The sequence below is a fragment of the Tachypleus tridentatus genome, chromosome 9 (genome assembly GCF_004210375.1).
Source record: "Tachypleus tridentatus isolate NWPU-2018 chromosome 9, ASM421037v1, whole genome shotgun sequence".
NCBI lineage: Eukaryota > Metazoa > Arthropoda > Merostomata > Xiphosura > Limulidae > Tachypleus > Tachypleus tridentatus.
Genome location: NC_134833.1, coordinates 125,176,397 through 125,197,126, shown reverse-complemented (window position 1 = coordinate 125,197,126; position 20,730 = coordinate 125,176,397). Strand labels below are relative to the sequence as shown.

The window sequence follows — 20,730 nt, the reverse complement described above, 5'->3', positions numbered from 1 at the left end:
AAAACACTGGTTAAGCAGAATGGACCTGTAGTGTGTGTGTGTTTACATCAAATCTATTGAACAGATAACAGCTACCTGAGTAGAACAGATCAGATACATGTACATATCAAATGGTACTGTAAAGTGAGTGCACATCTCAACTGAACAGATTCTAGATGCTATCTGCAGGAAGAGGACATCATTATATGTAGTAATATGTGCACATGTTAACTCTTCTGAACAGACACTGGCTGCAGGTGAAAAGCAAAAGTGGCATGAGAGATGTATACAAAGGGTACCCTGCACAACATTAACAGTATCACCACCAGATAACAGTTCTCACCATATTAATACTCACTTCTATCACCCCAGTGGTTTAGTCTAACTTATGAGCATTTTTCATGGTCCACCATCCCAACAACTAGTCACTGGAAAGTGGAAAGAGTTTTCCATGTTCAACTTGATGAAAGAGAGATGTATTTGTGAAGAAAAGACCAGGAAAAAGTGCTCCAAACCTCCCCTCCCTGCAACTCCTTTGGTCTGGAGAGGTCTTTTACTGAAAACTATTTTTAAAAGCCACCAAAAGTGAGTAGGCAAAGTGATTAGAAACTTTCTCAGTGCTTTTTTTTTTCCCATGATTGACCATGGAAAGGGTATTGTCTGGATCAGAAATTGGGTAACACACACACACACACTCATATATACTTACATCACATGGATTCCTCATCTTTCCATCTTACAGTGTGCACAGGTAGAGCCAAGGTGCATGGTATGAGCACTTTCCACTATCCTAACCCTGTGCATATTTTGGGTAAGTATACCCTGAGAGCCAACATCTTCCACCTGGTAGTATTCTGCGAGACAAGAAAAGGGGATCTGAAAGAGTAACAGTTTGTATTTTTCTCAAAAACAGTGGGAAGATTATAGAATGGTGACTTAGGGAAGCCAAAAACCATCAGGAAGTGAAACATCCAGAAGTTGTAGATGAGAAGACAGATGAATAAAGGGAAGAATATCTGCATTCCCACCTGGAGGAGCTTGTCATAGGGTCAGTAAAGAAGAGATGTAAGAGACTGACAAAGGAGATGAATCAAATGCAAAGAAATATGAAATAGTCTATGAGCACCCAATTTCCAATACAAACATACCAACAGAAGTTTATAGATTTATCCAGTAATGGTAGAAAGAGAGAGGTCCTTGGAAAAGAGAACTTTCAAGATAGGAACAGATGAAGAAGGGGACCTTGAATGGAAGATGTCTGAAATAAAGTACACCAAACAGCCCAACAGGACATCAGAGTCAATCCAATAGGTGAGAGGCAGAAGGAAGGGAGATAGGAGAGAAGTATGGCCAACCTCTCAAGCAGCTAAAGTCTGAGGAGGGAAAGATTAGTCCATGAAGAGAAATAAATAACTGTGGTGGAAAAGAACATGAGAAGCATCTGTAAGATATACATCTAAACAAGCACAACCATGGGTGAGAAAAAGGAAGAAACAAGTCAGGAGAGAAAAATGGTACAAAAGGCAGGAAATCACACAGCATAAACACAAGATCATGTAAAAACCTCAAAAAAAAAAAGATCAAAACAGAGGAAAAAATGTCTTGCAGCACCAGTAACTAGTAAAAATCAGAGACTGGCAAACAGATAAAAGGCAGAAAAGTGGTTTATAATTTAAAAACCAAGAGGAAAGAAATGGAGGAAAAACCAATAACAAAAGAATTACCAAATGCAGTAAAGAGCAACAAGACAGTGACAAGACGAATGCCCCATAATTGGAAAGTCCAGCCCAGTGGATAACAAACAGCAAAATCAACTAATAAAAGTAAATATACCCCACAATTTAAAATATCACAAAACCATATACTGCTGCATACCATATATTCCTGACATCAGCAGAAAAATAGCCAACATTTGGGAAAAACTAGTAACAAAATATGACATTCCAGTTAACACCAAATTTATTCAAAAACCAGGCACAAAAAACTAAGGTCTATAGTGTGTAAAAACTACACTGACAAACACCACACCAACGTTATTTATAAAATACAATGTGATAACTGCCACAACTTCTATATTGGAGAACAAGTAGAAAAATGGAAACCAGATTCAAAGAACACAAAAAGTCACCTTCACACATTTTCAAACACTGCAAGTCAAAGAAACACAACATAATCATAGAAAACACCCAAATACTAAATAAAGAAACAAACATAAACATGTGCAAAATTAAAGAAGCCTTACTTATACAACAACTCAAACCCAAAATAAACCAATACAAAGGAACACTTTATACCTATATTAATAAATATAATCAAACATCTAAGCATGCCCTCTACATCCCTACGCTCAATTACCCAACCTCTATCAAACATATGGTCAGTTACCTCTTTCTTTCTTTGTGAACCTGACAATGACCAATGAAGGTCAAAACGTTGTTTGCCCCTCTACATAGAGTTTTCTCTACCATTACCAGTCATTTTTACACATATATTTTACTCTCCAAGTGGGTTTCATCATCATCAAAGGATCATATGAGAGGAAATCCAGATGTGAGAAGGCTGGCAAGTTCATCCAAGAATGGTATGCCAAACCAAGAGTAAACCCCACACAAAAGAGCCAGAGGTGTAGAGACCACTCTGTTGATAGAATATAGACTAGCCAAAAGAGGTAGCTTGCTGTCGAGATTTAAGCTCCCAGCAAATGGCAGGGAAGAAAAATCAATCAAATGCAAATGGACTTGGAGAGAGGTGAATAGGAAACAAAAAAGGACAACAAGGAGAAAAATTACTATTGGTATAAGTAAGACCATTGACAAGAGAAAAGATGAATATCTATATAACTGTGTGTAGAAATCAGAAAATGGTAAACTAGACTCCTAGTTGAGGGAAGATGAGAGGAAAAATAAAAGAAGGCCTGAAAACCAAAGTGGGATGGTTAGGAATATACCAATCTAGACAAGACACAGGGTAAGAGTAAAAACATGGGAAGATAACAAGGAAAGAAGCCATATTTATCAGTCCAGGATACTTCAGAAAAGAAAAAATCAATGAAGACTTCCAAGCAAATAAAGGAGCATAAATAATAAGTACATATGGAAGATAAAAAATTATAGTAAAAATAAACTCAACCAATTCACAGCAGATGGGACATGTATTTCTTAGTGCACTGGGAATCTCAGCCACAATTAATAGGTTAACCCTACCCAATGAGTCCCAACAGCAGGGGAAAACAAATATGGGGAGTAGAAGAGAAGTGGAACAGGCCAAACAGAGAAGGGAATTAACTTCTACAGAAGCCCACCTAAAACATGAAGGGCTTCACAGTCAATGCAAAGTTTGGAGAGTGAATACAGAAGAGTAAAGTGAAAAAAGAACTAATTAGTAAAAACCGTGGTCCAACAGACCATTCAGGAGAAATAAAATTTGGCCAATGGCAAGGTGGGAATAGAAGACCCATTGGGAATATGGTAATCCACAACACGTTCAATAATGACCGCAACAACCTTGATAATTAACAAGCCTTCAAAGGCCATAGTACAAATAAGGCATTAGTACAAAAAAATGTCACTACCTCAGGATTAAGTACAAATCACTGTCAGTTGAGAATTCATAAAAATAAATAAATCTTTTGAAACTAATGCCAAATAAAATGAAAAACTTAAAGTTTAATTAACAATATAAATGTCAATAAACTGAATTCAGATAAGATATTAAACATGTTTGGTTGGCACAATGATGAAGAAAAGAATGAAGGAGTGTGTGTAAGTACATAGAAGTTATTATGCCTGGAAGTACGTCACCCTCCCATTTCAAGTCTTTCCAGCAGACATTATTGGAAGAAAGTTGAAATTTGTGCAAATGTGATGCATCATTTTGAAACTTAGACATACTAATGCTGTTACATTCAAAATCCTCTCATCTCTTACTAAACTAATAAAAACTTTTATTCTAGTGGATATATTGAAGCATTTATTTTTTTAATACACAACAGCTGGAAGCAAAACCTTCTGAAGTATTAGTTAGAAATCAAAGGCATGTTTGAATGAAAATTTAAAGACATTTCCAAGATGGATGTTCAGCAAAAAACAGGTTTTCATTCCCATACATGTAAAATTAATAAAGTAATCAAATGATGACAAACAGTTGTACAAGTCAATATCCATCTATAGTTAGATGTTTTCCAAAATGATAATGCCAGTCCCCATATTACTCACATTTCACAAGCAATTTAAAAGTTTAGGTAGTCTTTTTCCCCTATCTTAATATAAAATCCTGTGGCTTTTTAAGGATGATTTCTGTGGAGAGCACTACTAGATGACAGATATTCTTAAAGCAGCTGGGCAGAAAGGCATTCGTAATATCCCACCTAGTTTTCACTGAAATGCTAAAATAAAACTCATAAGGCAAGGATAAAATGCATCATACTTAATAAAGACTATTCTGACAAGTTTTTCTGATTGACCACATTACAAAAATCACTTGTGTTTATATGTTCACTTTGATCTAATACAGGCTACCTGTAAGGAAATAAAATATTTATTTGAAACATCTCTTGTGCTTTTAAGATTTATTTCACAATTTTTAGACAACATAAATTTTATTAATCTACAAATTGTCTGCTTTAAAAATACAACAAGAATATTACACCAGCATTAAAATAACAGGTGAGATATTTATAATTAAAGCAAACATAAAACTTCTGAGACAGCAGTAAAATTGTCCTTTTTAACTCAGTACCAAATAAAATAAATTTAGATGAAACAAAAGAAAACTAGATTAATAAAACATTTCTGAGCCAGATAAGCCATAAAATAAGCAAGAAAAGAAACACTAGTCTTTATAACTGTCAGCCATCATCAAATGTGATGTTGAGAAAATATTAATAATAAACTTTTGTACACTAATATGCTACTCAAACAAGAAAGTCAGGGAAATTTACACACAACACACAATGTGAGAAGTAAAACACAACCATTTAAACCTAGGACTCTTAAGAGCTGTATGACAAACACTGAAAGTGTGTATTACTGGATTTTGTATATATAAAGGAATGAAAGCACTTTTGGTTCTGGCTATTAAAATGAGTACTAACAGGTCAGTTTTGTTAATAAATGCACAATCCAATTGTTAATAATGGCTTCTAAGCTTTCCAATTTCACACAGATGGTATTCAAAACATGGTATTGTTCAAGTTTGAAAAAATTAGAAACAACAAATACCTTGGTGAGCCACAGCTACATTTCAACTCCAGGGATTTTTTCTGTCCCAAAAAATGGTTGATCCATTCCCAACATATCTGTTTGTTTGAGAAGTATTTTTTGATAGATGAATTCCTGGCATAACAGGGAAAGCAAAAAATATATATAACGTTTGTTTGTTTTTAAAATTCACACAAAGTTACACAAGGGCTATCTGTGCTAGCCATCCCTAACTTAGCAGTATAAGACTAGAGGGAAATCAGCCAGTCAACACCATCCAATGCCAACTCTTGAACTGTTCTCTTACCAATGAATAGTGTGATTGACCATCACATTATAACACCCCCAGAGCTTAAAGGGCAAGCATGTATGGTACAATGGGAATTTGAACCCATGACCCTCAAATTGGAAGACAAGCGCTCTAACCACCTAGCCATGCCGGGCACAAATATATAATGATTTTGAAAATATATCACTGAAATTATACTGTAAACAGTGTTAGATAAAAACATTTAAATGAACTTTTCATAAAACACAATCTAGAATTTAATTTTGATCACAAAGCAACTTGACGAAATAAGCAAAATTTCAGTTACTACTTAATTAAGGAAAATTCAGGACATGGTAATAACATACTCCATTATCCTTCAAAGTTGGTTTCTTTAATATTGTCAGTTATAATAGTTAAAAATATTATTATTATTAATTTTAACACTTATGAATACTTTTTTTAATTTCTAGTTGAACAAACCCAACTAGTAAACCATTAAGTTCTAATCATTCAGGATTGTTTTTCTTATGTACTGATTTCTGGTGCAACATTCATGTTAGATTATTACAAAAAATAAATATCATTATATTACTTTCTATTTCTGATTTCTCTCTCTCTCTTATATAAATTATTAATTTCTTATGAAAGTAAGTCACCTACATAGATTAGCATTAAAACTTAATGGGTACAGGCCTATGAAGAACCGTCAGTGTATGACAGCCAAATTTGTGAGACTGACAAGGACAAACAAAGACCATCATAAAGTGAGAGTGTGATCAGTGATAATGAAAGTGACTTGTGTAGCTGTTGCTTACCAGAGCAGGCCTTTCTCTACAGAAGAGGAAGGAAAAGTTGTGAACTATAAAGTACCTTTAACTACTGATGACTCAAGATAATAAGATAGTGGAGGAGGGAAGAAAAAAAGATCTGGTGCACTATTATTCAATGGAATGGTTAAATATGTTTATCTGAAATCACTCTACAGTATTTGAAATAACATTTCCTAAAATATTTAATAACCATTACACACTTTAAATTTATGAAAAAAACTTGTTTCCTTGAGATGTATACAGAAAATGAGGCATCATATTAACAACATGATCTCATGCATGCTGTTTAGAACCTTTTTAACATGATAATATACAATTATATATTACCTTACATATAGCCCAACAAAGTTACAAATATATAAGCTCAAAGTTTGTACATCATATTAAAAAAATAATAAATAAAAGCCAAGTGTTTCTTTAGATCCTTTTCAAATGTGGTAAAGCTCAACAAGGATGAGCTACAAAGCTTTAAAGTAATGAGGGAAGGCAAATCAATGTAAAAATGTTAAAAACTTGTATTACATGGTAAATAAGATATATAGCATAATTTAAGCTGGTTCAAAAGCACCTTAAAAACACAAAAAATACAGTTATTTAACTTATTAATTTTTTTCAATACTATATTGTTTCAGCCACATTTATAAACACAGTTAATTACATCTTCAGATAATGAAACTATCTCCTAATAATAAAACATCATTGTTACAATATACATTAATAAACTTTTCATCATTAAGTGTTTTTGTATCACAATATCATGTAGTTCAACATTAGTATGACTGTAAGCTTACACTTGTTTACTCATTTTTTGAATTTCTCGGAAGTCTGCTAGAAACTAATACATAAACATTCATATATGTAGAAGTTCGTATCCATATCATATCAGTTCATATCAAGTTTTTTTAGGTACAGTGTAGACTTCATGTTTTCCATTATTTAATCTTGAAAAGAAAACATAACTAGTTACAGTTTTTCTCTTCCTCTTCAAGTTGGATACAATTAATCATTCATAAAACCTTCAAAGCCAATTTTTACAGATATTAAACACAAGTAATACAGGAATAACATAATTCTTTGTAACTTTAAGTGAAACTCTCAAACACAAATTAAATAGTTTAAGATAATAAATGTTCTTTTAGTGGTAAAATAAAGTTCCATTTGTAAACAGTACACAGTAATTTTATTTGTTCAGATTTGAGAAAGTGAATAAAATTCTCACCAATGTTGAGGTGATAAACTATCAACAAGTTGTTCCATAAATACTAAAAACAAATCAGGGTATCTCCCTGTGCATTTTGTTAGGTACAGTACATCCAGAGGTGTGATTTGAGGCAACTTCTTCATACAAATTTCCACTGCTTTGGAAGAATAAACAACAAATACCCTATAATAACAAAAAAAATCAGTAATTAAGGTTGTTCTTCTTTGTTGTTGTTCTTACAATACACTAGATCTATTTTCATTCATTTCAAACATAAAGAAATTTTACTAAATACTTGGATTTTAAATGTTTTATTTCACCGTTAGATCACTCCAAACAATTTGAAAAATTATCATTTTCTTCCAATGAAAATATATTTCTGATAGTTCCTTATTTACTCTTACATAAAACTATCTTGATCTTTTTTTCTGCCCTCTAAGTACTGTTAAAAATGTTCATCGTCCTATAAACATTACCAATTTTTCACCCTTTAATATGTGTCATGTGACTACTCTCCACCACTAGTATTGTGTCACCTATATTAAATACAACTAGCTCCTTCTGCTATTCTTGCTCAATCCTCACTTTCAAAAATAGACAGGCTCTAAAAGAAGAAAACCAGCAGTGAAAATGAAGGATGGAAGGTGTGTGGGAAGAGGTATCTCATGGAAACACATTTTCAGTGTAAGAAAATATTAATTTTCAATATGGTCTTACCTCCTCTCACACAAACTTAGATTCCCACATTGCAATGATGGCAGGACTCACTTAGGTGCCCAACATTAAAATCAAGTGGAAAGTGACTGCCCAGAATGAACAGATGTGCTCCGAGATGAAGCACACTTGTGAGGTACCCATACCACTTCTGGAACATGCATTCTCTTCACCCTTGAAGAATGAAATGAATTTGATAGAGGGAGAAAAAAGGATAGACACAAATGCAACTTTTCCTACAGATGCCACCCACAGCCAAATATAAATGAATTAGCTATGTATATGCATAACCTCATCTGAAAGGCTAGATTCCACAACTTATCGTTGGCATTAGAAGGCTGAAAAAAAAGAAGACATATTGTAACATAGTGGCTAAATTTTCGACCTTCTTTGCTCATTGTCAGGTTCACAATGAAAGAGGTAACTGTCCGATAGCTGACCAAACAAATGCAAAATTAGAGAAGCCTTACTTATACAACAACTCAAGCCCAAAATAAACCAACACAAAGGAACACCTTTATACCTATATTAATAAATATACTCAAACATCTAAGCATGCCCTCTACATTCCTACATTCAGTTACATAACCCCCTTCAAAATTGTGGTCAGCTATCGGTCAATTACCTCTTTCTTAGTGGCTAGATCATGTGGATTATGTTGTATACACTCGTCATCCCCAAACCCAACCAGCTAACATGAAAGAGGATTACATGAAATTGAAGGGTTTCAGGAAATGAAATGTTTGAAATGTGAAGCCCAAAAGGAGACACAAAACACTATAAGGAATGAACTAGGCAAAAAACCCAATCAGGATCAAAACAGAAATACAGGAGGAAGATGGAAGGTGTATGAAATTGGTGTAATAGCCAAAAAAACCTTCACTGGCAGCATAGGTCTAGGGAGGAAGGATCAGTTGAGGTGTAGTATTACACAAGTAGAATGGTAGAGAATGCATATGTAAAAATGGCTTGTTTGGGTTGAGAAAGTGTTTTTACGTTGAGGAGTGAACAACGTTTCGAGCTTCTTCAGTCAAAGAACCTGACGATGACCGAAGAAGGTCGAAACATTGTTCACTCCTCTACATAAAAAAATTTTCTCAACCCAAACAAGTCATTTTTACATACATATTTCTCTACAAGTGGGTTTTCTTGACATCACTGGTAGAGAATGCAGTTAATGTAAACTGCATAAGTATCTGATTAATGATAACCACAACAGGGGAAGGAAATAAGTATTGGAGATTGCAGAGGATAATGGAAAAGGGCAAAAAAGACTACAACAAGATAACAATCAGGTAAATCAAAGGAACGTGAAGGTCACATGATTTGAAAGGGGGCACCAATAGAGAAAAATGACAAGGGAAGACAAAACTTTACAAAACTTGGAAAAACATTTATTTGACAAGGCCATCAGATAGTCAGACATGGTTGAAACAGATGAGTCTTTATCAAACAACCAGGTAAATAATTGATAAAGATGAAGAACAGAAATGTGGGAAGGATGGAAGCCATGTTGAAAAAAAATCAAAGGCAGAATATAGACTTCTGCCTTTGGTAAATGGCAGAAGAAGATCTGATGGATCAGAAACTGAAAGATGCAACACATGGAGTCATTCCATGGGCTGAGGCAATGTACCTGACAAAAGCCAAGCATATAGATGGAATGGGGCAACATGAATAAACGATATTCAACTGAGATTGAGAAAGAGAAAATGTATGGAAAGTTCTACAAAAAAAAGGCCATAGCAGATGAAACAATGGTTGTGCTTGTAAATACAGAGTCACAAGTAGGACTAGACACTGAGTGATTTGGTTTAGAAAAAAATAACTCCAGAGAGGAGTCAAATAGCAGAGTAAGCACAGATGTGATGATTCCTCTAATCATGACTGAATGTGTGCATTCCCACAGCGAGTAGGTGCAGAATGGAAGGCCGAAAGGAATTAATTTTGGTATTCCAGAGGGCAATGAAAGCATAAATATGAGGTGTTCCCAACTGAGAATACACCCACTGAAAAACATGTGGATTGAGGGACCACTCTGTGGAGAGAACCTGGTTGAGTCAAGGTAAACAGTCCACAACCAGATTCACAGTACCCCAAAACATGGTAAGCTAAGAACCACAATGTGATGACTGTGGGCCTAAAAAAAAAGGATCCAAAATCTGAAAGCAAAGAAACCTGGATAAAGTACCCTCTTGTTTGGTGATATAAATGACCTCAGTGAAGTTTTCAGAGTGTACCATAAATACTCTCCTTCACAGGAGAAGAAAAAATATGGGACAAAACTCAACAAACCAGTAAACATTTTGAAATTTTTTATATGAAGAAAAGGCTCCTTGACCAAACAGAGACCAGAAATCTACCAAATGTTGAGGTAAGTGCTCCAATACTCTAAAAATGATTCCATATATAGATATAAACCTAGGCGAGATGGAGAAAGTGGAAATCCTGTTATGGTCAGGCTGGCACTGATTAAGGAAGGGAGGGTTAAAAACAAAAAAAAGGATGATCCAAAAGATCTGAGAATTTCCAATGACCAAGGAGTAGCCACTGGAGAGAATGCACATGAGCTTGACCATTTGAAAACGAGAGCTTTCAATTCCTATAAGAAATGGAACCTCTAAGGCTGCGAGAGAATCTGAGATAAGGGCCCTATAGACTGCTTGCTCTGTATCTCAAATGCAAAGAGGAGCAGGAAGGACCCAACTGTTGTTAGAATTGAAGAAAACATCCAAATGAACAAGGTAGGGAATGGAGGTAAGAATGGACCTCTCTACCTTAATCAAAAATCCTCTTTGTGCTGCTTCTTGTATGAGCAGTTAGGTGTAGTCTCCAAACTGTGAAAAAAGCAAGCAGGAGCTATTCATCCTTGTAATGATGAGTGCAAAGACCCAACATGTAAGACATCAGGCAAAAGTTCTTACTACCTGACAAAATACATAAGGATTCAAGATTAGTCCAAATGGTTGGGCCCTGAACTGAATCATTTGACTTTAGCTGTAAAAAACTATTGACATTGTGGGTACTGTAAGAACACACCCTGAAATGTAGGAGTACAAGGAGAAAAATCAGTATCAAGTTCCAGTATCAAGAACATAGGAAATGTAGCTGAAGTAAAGCTAAGCCTTATAAACTGGAAATAAATAAATACGTTCCCTAAATGTTTAAAAGCAAACCAACCCAAATTTATTCAACCTGAAGATCAGCAGGGATGGGCAAGATCCTCTTTAGCCTTACTCATAACAGTCCATGAGTGGCATTCCATAATAATGTGGTAATACCATATGGTAGGTGCCAAACTGGTTTTATGGAGTACTACCATTTTGACAGTACCTGTAGTAATTATAGTGAAAGTGGTTAATGGTGCAGGATTAAAAAGAGAAAGCATACTGTTTGGGTAACATTTGCCACAGAGTGGGAACCAATGAAAATAAAGAAACCTTGGAAAGAAAAGAAAATATGATTGAGAAAAATCCTCACCTCTGGTTAAATTCTAACAGATATGTTCATAATAGCTACAAGGGATAGTCGAAAACCTTCAGAAAAAGAAATTGTGAAATAATGTAAGTTACGAGATAGGAAAGTATTAGCAGTAATCCACATACCATCCTGCACAATGTCTTTTAGAGGGCAATTCAACTGGGCAGCTAATGACAAAAATATGATGAATCTGGTACGATATGGCATGCAAAAGATTTTACTCCAGTTACAATAATCCATTACAGGCCATTTTAACCAATTTGCAAAGTCACTTTGTCAGGGCAACAAAAGATACATTATGAGAAATAGAAGGATTCAAATGAATGAATAGTTAGTTCCTAGTATATCGAAATGAGTTAATATGAGCCATATAACACTTGAGGGCCCTGACAATTAGGATCGGACCAATCATAAAGGTAAGAAATAATTGGCAAATGGATTGGTAGAAGGATCTTTCCACATCCCTGGCTGACAAAGACTTGAGAAAAAAAAGACCTATCTGAGTAAAGCAGAGCAAATGTGGAATGATAAATAGTCCTATGCAGATGGATTGCAAACAACACTGACTGACAATGTCCACAGGCAAACAATAACAAATACAATTTAAGAAAAAGGTAATAAAAAGAACATGAAGCTAAGTAAATCCACTGAAAAACTTTATGATGTATCATCCATTCTGTTAGAAGAATTTAGCTGGGTCAAGACAAGTGATATGCAATTAAATTCATCACTCTTGGATTATGGCATGCTGAAAGGCTGATGAGATAGGAATGAGCCCAGTAGAGAAGATTCAAGGTATGAAAACAATGGTCTTGAGAATGTGTGCCTCCTTCACAAAAAATTTGAGATACCATTGTGGAATTATTGGAATGTATCATAACAATACTTTCCTGCAAGAAAGACAGACCTTTAAACATTGCTCACCTTAATACAATGAGTTTGAGAATGCTGATATAGAGTAGAATCATCTTCCATCTAAGTATCCTGAAAATTCTGAACTTGAAGATAAGCTCTCCATCACTGAAGAGATGTGTCTGTGAACAGATGAATCTCAGGATGTGGTGGTGAAATGTGTACCCCAATAGTACTGTTGCTCTGATCCAACCACCCATTCACAATTGATGTTGTTCCTGTGTTATGAGACAGAATGATCCAAAGGATCAGACTGCATTAATCCATTTGTCATGCAGTGACCACTGAAGGGACCTCATATGTGCTCATCTTAAAGGAATGAGAGGCTTGAGTGATGCCCAGAGAAAACCCACAGTAGGAGAAGGAAACTGAAGTAAAAACCTGATGGCTATTTTCATGACAGCGGTTGTTTGAGTGCACTTAAAGTGAGTATTGAGAAACATACACAGATGACTGAGATATTGTGTCTGTGATAAAACAGATGTCCTCAGTCTGTAAGAAAGTCCACTTTTGTGGCTTCTAAAAAACTCTTGAGATTGTTGTTCTGCTAACTGATAGGATGAGAAAAGTCTCAAACAACTCTGCAGAAGATATATGGTGTTGCAAGACCAAAACTTAGAGTCCTGAACTGCAGCATCTGAACCTTGTGCACAAACTTGAGAAACCTCAAATAATATTTTAATCACTTATAAATCTTCACCAAATGCAATACTTCTTCTCTTAGGTAAATGTTACTTTTTTTAAATTTGAAACTGAAATTTAAAGCAATTTTGTATTAATAACCTTCTGTCAAACTAGTTTAAAATCTTTTGTCCCACAATAATGTACTTTTGGTACTTTCCAATAAAAGATTCATTTATCATTTTTCAGAATTTCTTGCAAGAACTGGAAACATTTAGATATTTTTAAAAAAACATTAGAAAAAATTACCTTTAATTTCTAAACAATTAACATTTTTTATTTTAGTGAAGGTTTTGCTATTACAGCTACATGACTTCAAAAGCTTTTTGGTGTTTATATATATTCTCACATCAAACAGTTCTTTTATTACTAGCCCTAAAAAGGCCACAAATTGCAAAACACTGCCTGTACTAGTTTATTATTATTATTTAGAGAGTAAAAGTTTTTTCTATAGTTCTTGTCAAACTTCATTTATTATATAAACATCTACATTTTATTTCCTCCTTCAAACAAAGAAAATTATCTAGATATTCTGCATAAAAGAAAAGAAAATGTTTTAGCAAGCTATATTTAATGTCCCATCTTCATAAATTTTAGACCATATTTCTATGCAAGATGTCATTTCTCCTATCTATTAAGTAAAAACACACATACTTACTCTTTTAAAGCAGCTATAAGATCCACAGTATTCCATTCCTTAGTTTCTATATAATTAATAGCAGCTGAAATCTGGCCCGTTTGTAATTTTTGAAAAAATTCCCTTTTTTTACTTTGTTCCTTGACTCCACTAATGAGCATAGTCCATGAACACAACATAAGGGTATCCACTGAATTTATAAGCTGCAAAACTTTTTGATGATTCAAAAAATGAAAATAGTTTTGAATGAAAGAAGCCATCTTTAAATCATCTTTATTCTCTAAATGAACATCAGAATTTTCAAAAGCTAGTGCATTCTCCTGTTGCTCATGTCTCAGTTCCCTAATTTGCTTATTCGCATCACTGCTTGATGAAGATGATATACTATAATGGGTATCACTCTTACCATTCTGTAAACTTTGTCTTTTGTTCATTTTCTCTTCATGTAGCATTTCTCTAGTTTGGGTATTATTACATGGAGGTATAATAATAGATTCGTTGTCATTATATTGACTATCATTAATCAATGGAATGCATTTTTCCTGAGTTACATGGAATGTGTCTGGTACAACTTGCTGAGATAAGCAAGGTCCATTTTCGAATACCATTTCTGGTAAACTATCACCCGGAACACCTCCTGTCATTTTTTCTTGACAAGACTGTTGTTTTTCTTCTTGCAAAAAAGACTGAGACTCCTGAAGTAAATAGTTCTTTAGAGATGATGATTTTCTATAATCTGGAATGGTTACCATTTCTGGTAAACTATCACCCGGAACACCTCCTGTCATTTTTTCTTGACAAGACTGTTGTTTTTCTTCTTGCAAAAAAGACTGAGACTCCTGAAGTAAATAGTTCTTTAGAGATGATGATTTTCTATAATCTGAAATGGTTTCTGTATATTTTTGACTTGAAGAAATATTATTTAAATTTTCCAAACCTGGTGTCACAATTTTATCAACTATATTAATAGGTGTTTGAAAGTCCATTTTAACTTGTTCCTGAGCACTTAATTCACAAGACAAAACACAAGATGCAGAAGCCAACTGAAAATTGCTTGGTTTCAAGTCCTCTTTTAAATTTTCAGTAACCATTGGTTTTAAAGGAATGAATGAGTTAGAAATTTCAAATTGAATTACATTAATATCACCCAGTATTTGTGTCTCCAAACATAACATAACTAATTCTGATACTGCATTGTGCTCTTTATCATCCAACAAAAAAGGATCATCTACAAATACAACTTTTTGTACATCAGATATTTTTGACAATCTGCTGGAAATATCAGAAGTGTTGGAATGTTTAAGAAATTCAGATAATTGTGAATTTGTAAAAGCAAACTGTGAATACATATTGTGCAATGAGTGTTCTTCAGGTTGGTTGGGAATGTTTTCATGGTTCAAATGTGAATTATCATCAAAACCCAAAGTAACAGAAGATACAGCATCCTTTGCAGGTGTGTAAGTCACAAAACTTGTATCATCAGTATCATCACCAACAGTTTTTTGATGAGCTTGTTTACCACAGGCTTGCTTTAAAGCATAAACTAGAAAAAATACTTGAACCTGGGTCTGATGAAGCACTGAAACCCATTTCTCTAATACCAATGATCTACTTTTCTCATCAAACAGGATTTTGGGGTCTTGCAGTTGAAGGCTTAAAAAAAAGTAAAACCAAAAAGAAATAAAAATATTATGGCAAAATTTAGAGTAATTACACTGTACAACATAAATATTATATCAAATGACCAAAATAATATCTGTGAATTAACTTATATGTGGATGAAGCAATCCACCAGGTTGAACACGTTTCACACTGATATTCATTACAACAGAGAAGTATCTATATTACACAATTTTAATAATTATACATTTTTTAAACCTGGTCATGGTTATTACATTTCTATGAAAAGTTAATGGTTATAGTTATAAATTAAAGTGATATGTTTAAAAGATATCATTAGTTAGCTTAAACATAACCTTCAGTTAAATATTATCTACTTCCGAATGTCATGTTTCTTATACTTTCTGTATAAAACTTAAACTCATTTTAATTACTGCTCTTATGAAAGAACACACACCACATATATAACTTCTAACTGTTGTTGTGCAAATGTTAGTCAAATTACAAATCTGCACTTCAATTTGCTAGATGTAATCTACAACATAATTTTACCAGTAACTGTTCTAATTATAGTTATATGTCTAAAGTATATAATTCCATTATCTACATACTTTCTTATGCATTAAATTTTTGAGAAATAAATATACAGAAATTTCTTGGGAAAGGAGTCAATTCCTTAACAAAACTCTGTCAATATAATTTGAAATATGTTAAACAACTAGTAAATGTTCTTTACCTTTTAAATTACCAACCAACACTGCAGTAAAATAAAATACTAAATCAGTCATATCTTCTCAGTGATTTTTCTACAGTGTATCTAATATGTTCAAGACTAGTTGTCCTTTCTTAACAATTGTTTCTAGTTCACATTCTTCAAACTGTATTTCTGCAAGATTAAGCTTCAAAAAATGGTACTGAGTTAGTTTTCACTTCAGAACACAAACCTGAAATGGACCTTGAGGCATCACACCAAAGAAAGAGCAATGTCAACTAAGATACAGTGAGTTTGTGATAACTAATTATTGAATTGTAAAGCTTCATTCAGTTAACAACTCCAGAGATGTTTCATATTTATATTTAGGAAAATTCAAAGAAGGATATGAAATCATAATTACCTTGTGTTTTCTGTTGCTTTCAAAAGTGGTTGAATACTAACTTGAGGTAAAAATGACCAAAAGTTATCTTCCATTCTTCTCTCTGTTTCCAACTTTGAGGAACTAACATCGTTAGTAGTTGAATATAAAAGACTTTTATCTGAAAACAGAAAAAAATACAAAAATAAATTGTAAAATTTAAACAAATAAGTTACTAAAAAATGTTAACATGTTGAAACTGTCATTATTAATGTAACATAAAACTTTATGTTCATTACATCACATTCAGGCTTCTGAAAAAGTAAGTTCAAAAACTGATATAAATGTCTCCTCAACAGAGAAAAAGTTCAGTTAAAAGGAACACTTCAATCATTCAGTTAAAAAGTTCAAATAGTAAAGAAAAACTGTACTTGTTACTATTAGCAAAGATGTACAAATTCAGTTATTACAAAAGCAAGCTGACATTTTACAGTTTCATTTTAGTTTACTTATTAAACTTATTTTGTTAAAAGTTAGTTTTCACATAAAATAAGATTTGTATTTCAAACATCGTTTGATTATTGTCAATTACACACATTTTAACAGTAAAGAATGGTCATATCAGTGACTGATATATTGTACCTGTTCTGTGTACAAATCTTATTGTAAAAGATGTAACTTGCAATAAAATAAGGTGCAATTTTGTTAACTTAGATACGTGTATCTAGCTCTTTACTTAGATACCCTGCCATGAAAACAAACTCTACTTTCTGTTTATTGTTACTGGCAATGGGGTCTCCCACCTGCTGGAAGTTGCCAAGTTAGCAAATGGGATAGGATCTGTACAAGCCAAGGCTGTAATAGCAGCTCTTGATGAATGGAGTTTGAAGAAAAAGGTTATAGCATTGTCATTTGACACTACAGCTGCTAATACTCAGCAAAAGTTAGGTGCATGTGATCTCACAGAACAGGAGCTACAGAAGGATCTTTTGTATCTGGTATGCGACCATCATTCCTTTGAGAGAGCTTTTACATACTCATGAGTACTACCAAAGGACCAAATGTTTTGATTTTTTTTTCTAAGAGGCTTCAAGATCAGTGGGAGTTTATTGACATAAATTCATATGCAACTGCAACTGATTTCATCAATTACCCAAAACTAGTGGCTTAAGCTGAAAAATCACAGAGAGAGTGAAAGGATCTTCATTATGAGTACTGAGAATTCATAGAGCTCTCGCTGATATTCATGGGAGTCACTCCTCCACGGGGCATCTACTTTATGGCACCTGGTTCCATGTATCATGCTAGGTGGATGTCCAAAGTAATATCGTTCAAGATCTCACTTTTTCCTGATCAGTTTAAACTGACAGACAGGGAAAAGAATGGTCTTCAGCAGATGTGTTTCTTTGCAGTTAAGATCCATCTCAAGGCATGGATTGAAGTTCCTCTGTCTGCATCAGCACCAAACAATGACCTGAATCTTCTGAAGGCTCTCCATGCCTACGACACTGTCAACACAGCTGTATCAAATGCTGTTCTAGACAAGTTCTCATCACACCTCTAGTACCTGTCAGAAGAGCTAATGGTCCTCACTTTTTTTTTTATCCATCTGTGTCCTCTTCTACAAAGAAGCTTATGGCAAGGGAAACAAGGGAATGTGAAGGAGCAGAAGATGTTTCTAAGCAACAAACACAGACAATTCAGAAGCTATTAAGCAGCTTCAGCTCTCTGATCTTGTGACTAGAGGGTATCTATCCTTCTTTGAAAAACTTCGTTTGTCCACTCACTTCCTAGACCAGGATCCAGATACTCAGCCAGCTAGAGAGGATTATAAGGAGGTTCTTAAAGTTGTCAACAGCCTCACTGTCACAAATGATAATGCAGAATGTGCAGTTGCTCTCATTGAAGAGTGCAATCATCTCCTGACAAGGGATGAACAGCATACCAAATATCTGCCTCAAGTTGTGACAGAACATTGCAGGATGTTTCCCGATTCCAGGAAATCAACACTTATCGGACAACAATGCATGGGTGATAACCATGATACCTCCACCTTTGAGCAGCTAATACTACCTTTTTAGGGAGGTGGACCTGAGTCTTGCATATTTAGGCCATCAGAAATTCTCTTGTTTATTATTATTATGAAAGTATTCTGAATTGCAATAGTTATCAAAGCTTTAAAGTCACTTTGCAACCCCTATAACTTAATGTATTTAAAAAAATATTCCACATGCAGAAGTTTTAGCTAAGCATCTAAAAAAAATAAGAATTAGGAGCAAAACAATTTTTAAAAAATTTTGCCTCATGTAGCTAAAAACCACCTTAATGTCGATGAAGATAAACTGCATGAAAGTCCAGGACATGTTTGCAATGAACATAAACTGATTACAAACAGAAACGTTTACAAAAGACAAAATATATTAAGTTTACTACATGAATACATCTGAAAGAAATCCAAATAAATCTATTACTCCCCATTATAAATTTGGCATGAGAAATATGGTAGTTTTCTTACATATTTTAATTAAAACTTACTTACCTAAACGTGTTCCCATAGGAACAAAGTGAGGATGCTCACTATTTGTTTTCCCCTTATTTACCCTCACATCAAGAAGTTCAGGTGTTGGCTCTGAATTCATCTGCTTAAACTTTGTTTCTAAATCCTTCAAGTTTTGTAGAAGTACCTTCTTACCAGATGTAAGTTTGCTGGAAATACTGAAAAATACCAAGTATGATACTTTAGTTGATACAAATATAAATGAAAAATTATTTTTCCAATAACATTAAACAGAAACAAAATTATTTGGGTTGGAATCCAAATAGTGTTTCTGACTAAAATTCTGAAAACCCCTTACAATGAATACTTAAAATACATAACATACACAGTGTTTTAACAACATACACCTGTAACACTGTGTTTTAACAGATTAACTAACACCTTCAAACAGATCAGTAAAAAATAAGTAGACAGACTTAATTATAATAGGATTAATGTCTTTAAAAACTAGCATTAAGCAGTTAATTATGTTTTAACCATACAAAATTATTCATAATATTGCACCCTTTCCCAAACAAATAGAAGAGCATTGTTTCAGCTGGTCCAGAAAAATCTTTATCTACTTAAATGTTTTGCAATAGCTAAATGTACAGTGACAGTAAGTCAAATGCAGTTTGCTTTTTTTTACTTGTATTACTATTTAATCACAATTACTAATAACATTTTAAAAAAGTCACAAGTTCTTCAAACTTCTGAACCAAACAAACCTTCTTCAACTTGACCAGTGTTTACAAACTCCGAACCTAATTATTTATTAGTTTATGGGCACGATGTATTGGTTTGAACTTTTTTAATCCTTTCCCAATGACAGCCCCTTTAAATGCTTCTCTTCATAAATCAGTGTGTTACATTGAAAATTTAATTATACATCTTTATTATAAATGTATGTGAATGGGATTAATATGTTATGATTCAAAGTTTCATTTTATCCAACTTTTAAGTCCTATGTTTAAAAAAATCCGTAATAAACTACTTAAAACTTCATATGTATTTTCATGTGACCAACAAAAATTCTCTATTTCAGGTCTCTCTATTTTCAATAATACAGTAGTGGCTGAGTAACTTTCACATAACTTTCACTCATTCATTTCAAAGGTCTATAAATGAATACGGCTTAAACAAATAATAACTTTTCCAAACACTGACAGCTGCCATGCCCACCTTCAACAGATTTGTTTGAGTTTTATAGCCTGCATGTAGATGTTACGTACAAATTTAACACAAAACAACATATTCTAACCTAAACCCAATGAAATACTATATAATTTAATCACCTATAAATACAATGAGTCAGAAAAAATATAAAAGTGAATATAATTTTTAGAAGCAACAAAGTACATACCTTTTGAGGATATGTGATGTGGACCCAGTTCTCCTTACCAGGAGATATCAGTATTTTACATGTATTATAATTTATTTTTTTTTTGTATTTTGGCTGTTTGTTTACCTTTATAAAAAAAAATAGTAAAACAGTGTAAAATATTAAACTTTAGCTCTGTTGATAGTCAACAAAGAAAAATAGCTGCCAATGTAAAGAACCATATCTGATTTAAGAACACAACAAGCACTATATTATC

At 33.6% G+C, this 20,730-nt stretch overlaps 1 protein-coding gene across 1 annotated transcript in view; it reads right to left on the bottom strand.

Moving 5' to 3' along the window:
• Positions 1-20,730, bottom strand: part of p (WD40 repeat domain-containing protein pink) — a 79,480-nt gene that overhangs the window by 24,128 nt on the left and 34,622 nt on the right. The window contains 5 exon segments of the mRNA XM_076457058.1: positions 5,199-5,312; positions 7,498-7,662; positions 13,925-15,556; positions 16,639-16,777; positions 19,136-19,311. Coding sequence (XP_076313173.1) covers positions 5,199-5,312; positions 7,498-7,662; positions 13,925-15,556; positions 16,639-16,777; positions 19,136-19,311 — 2,226 coding nt within the window.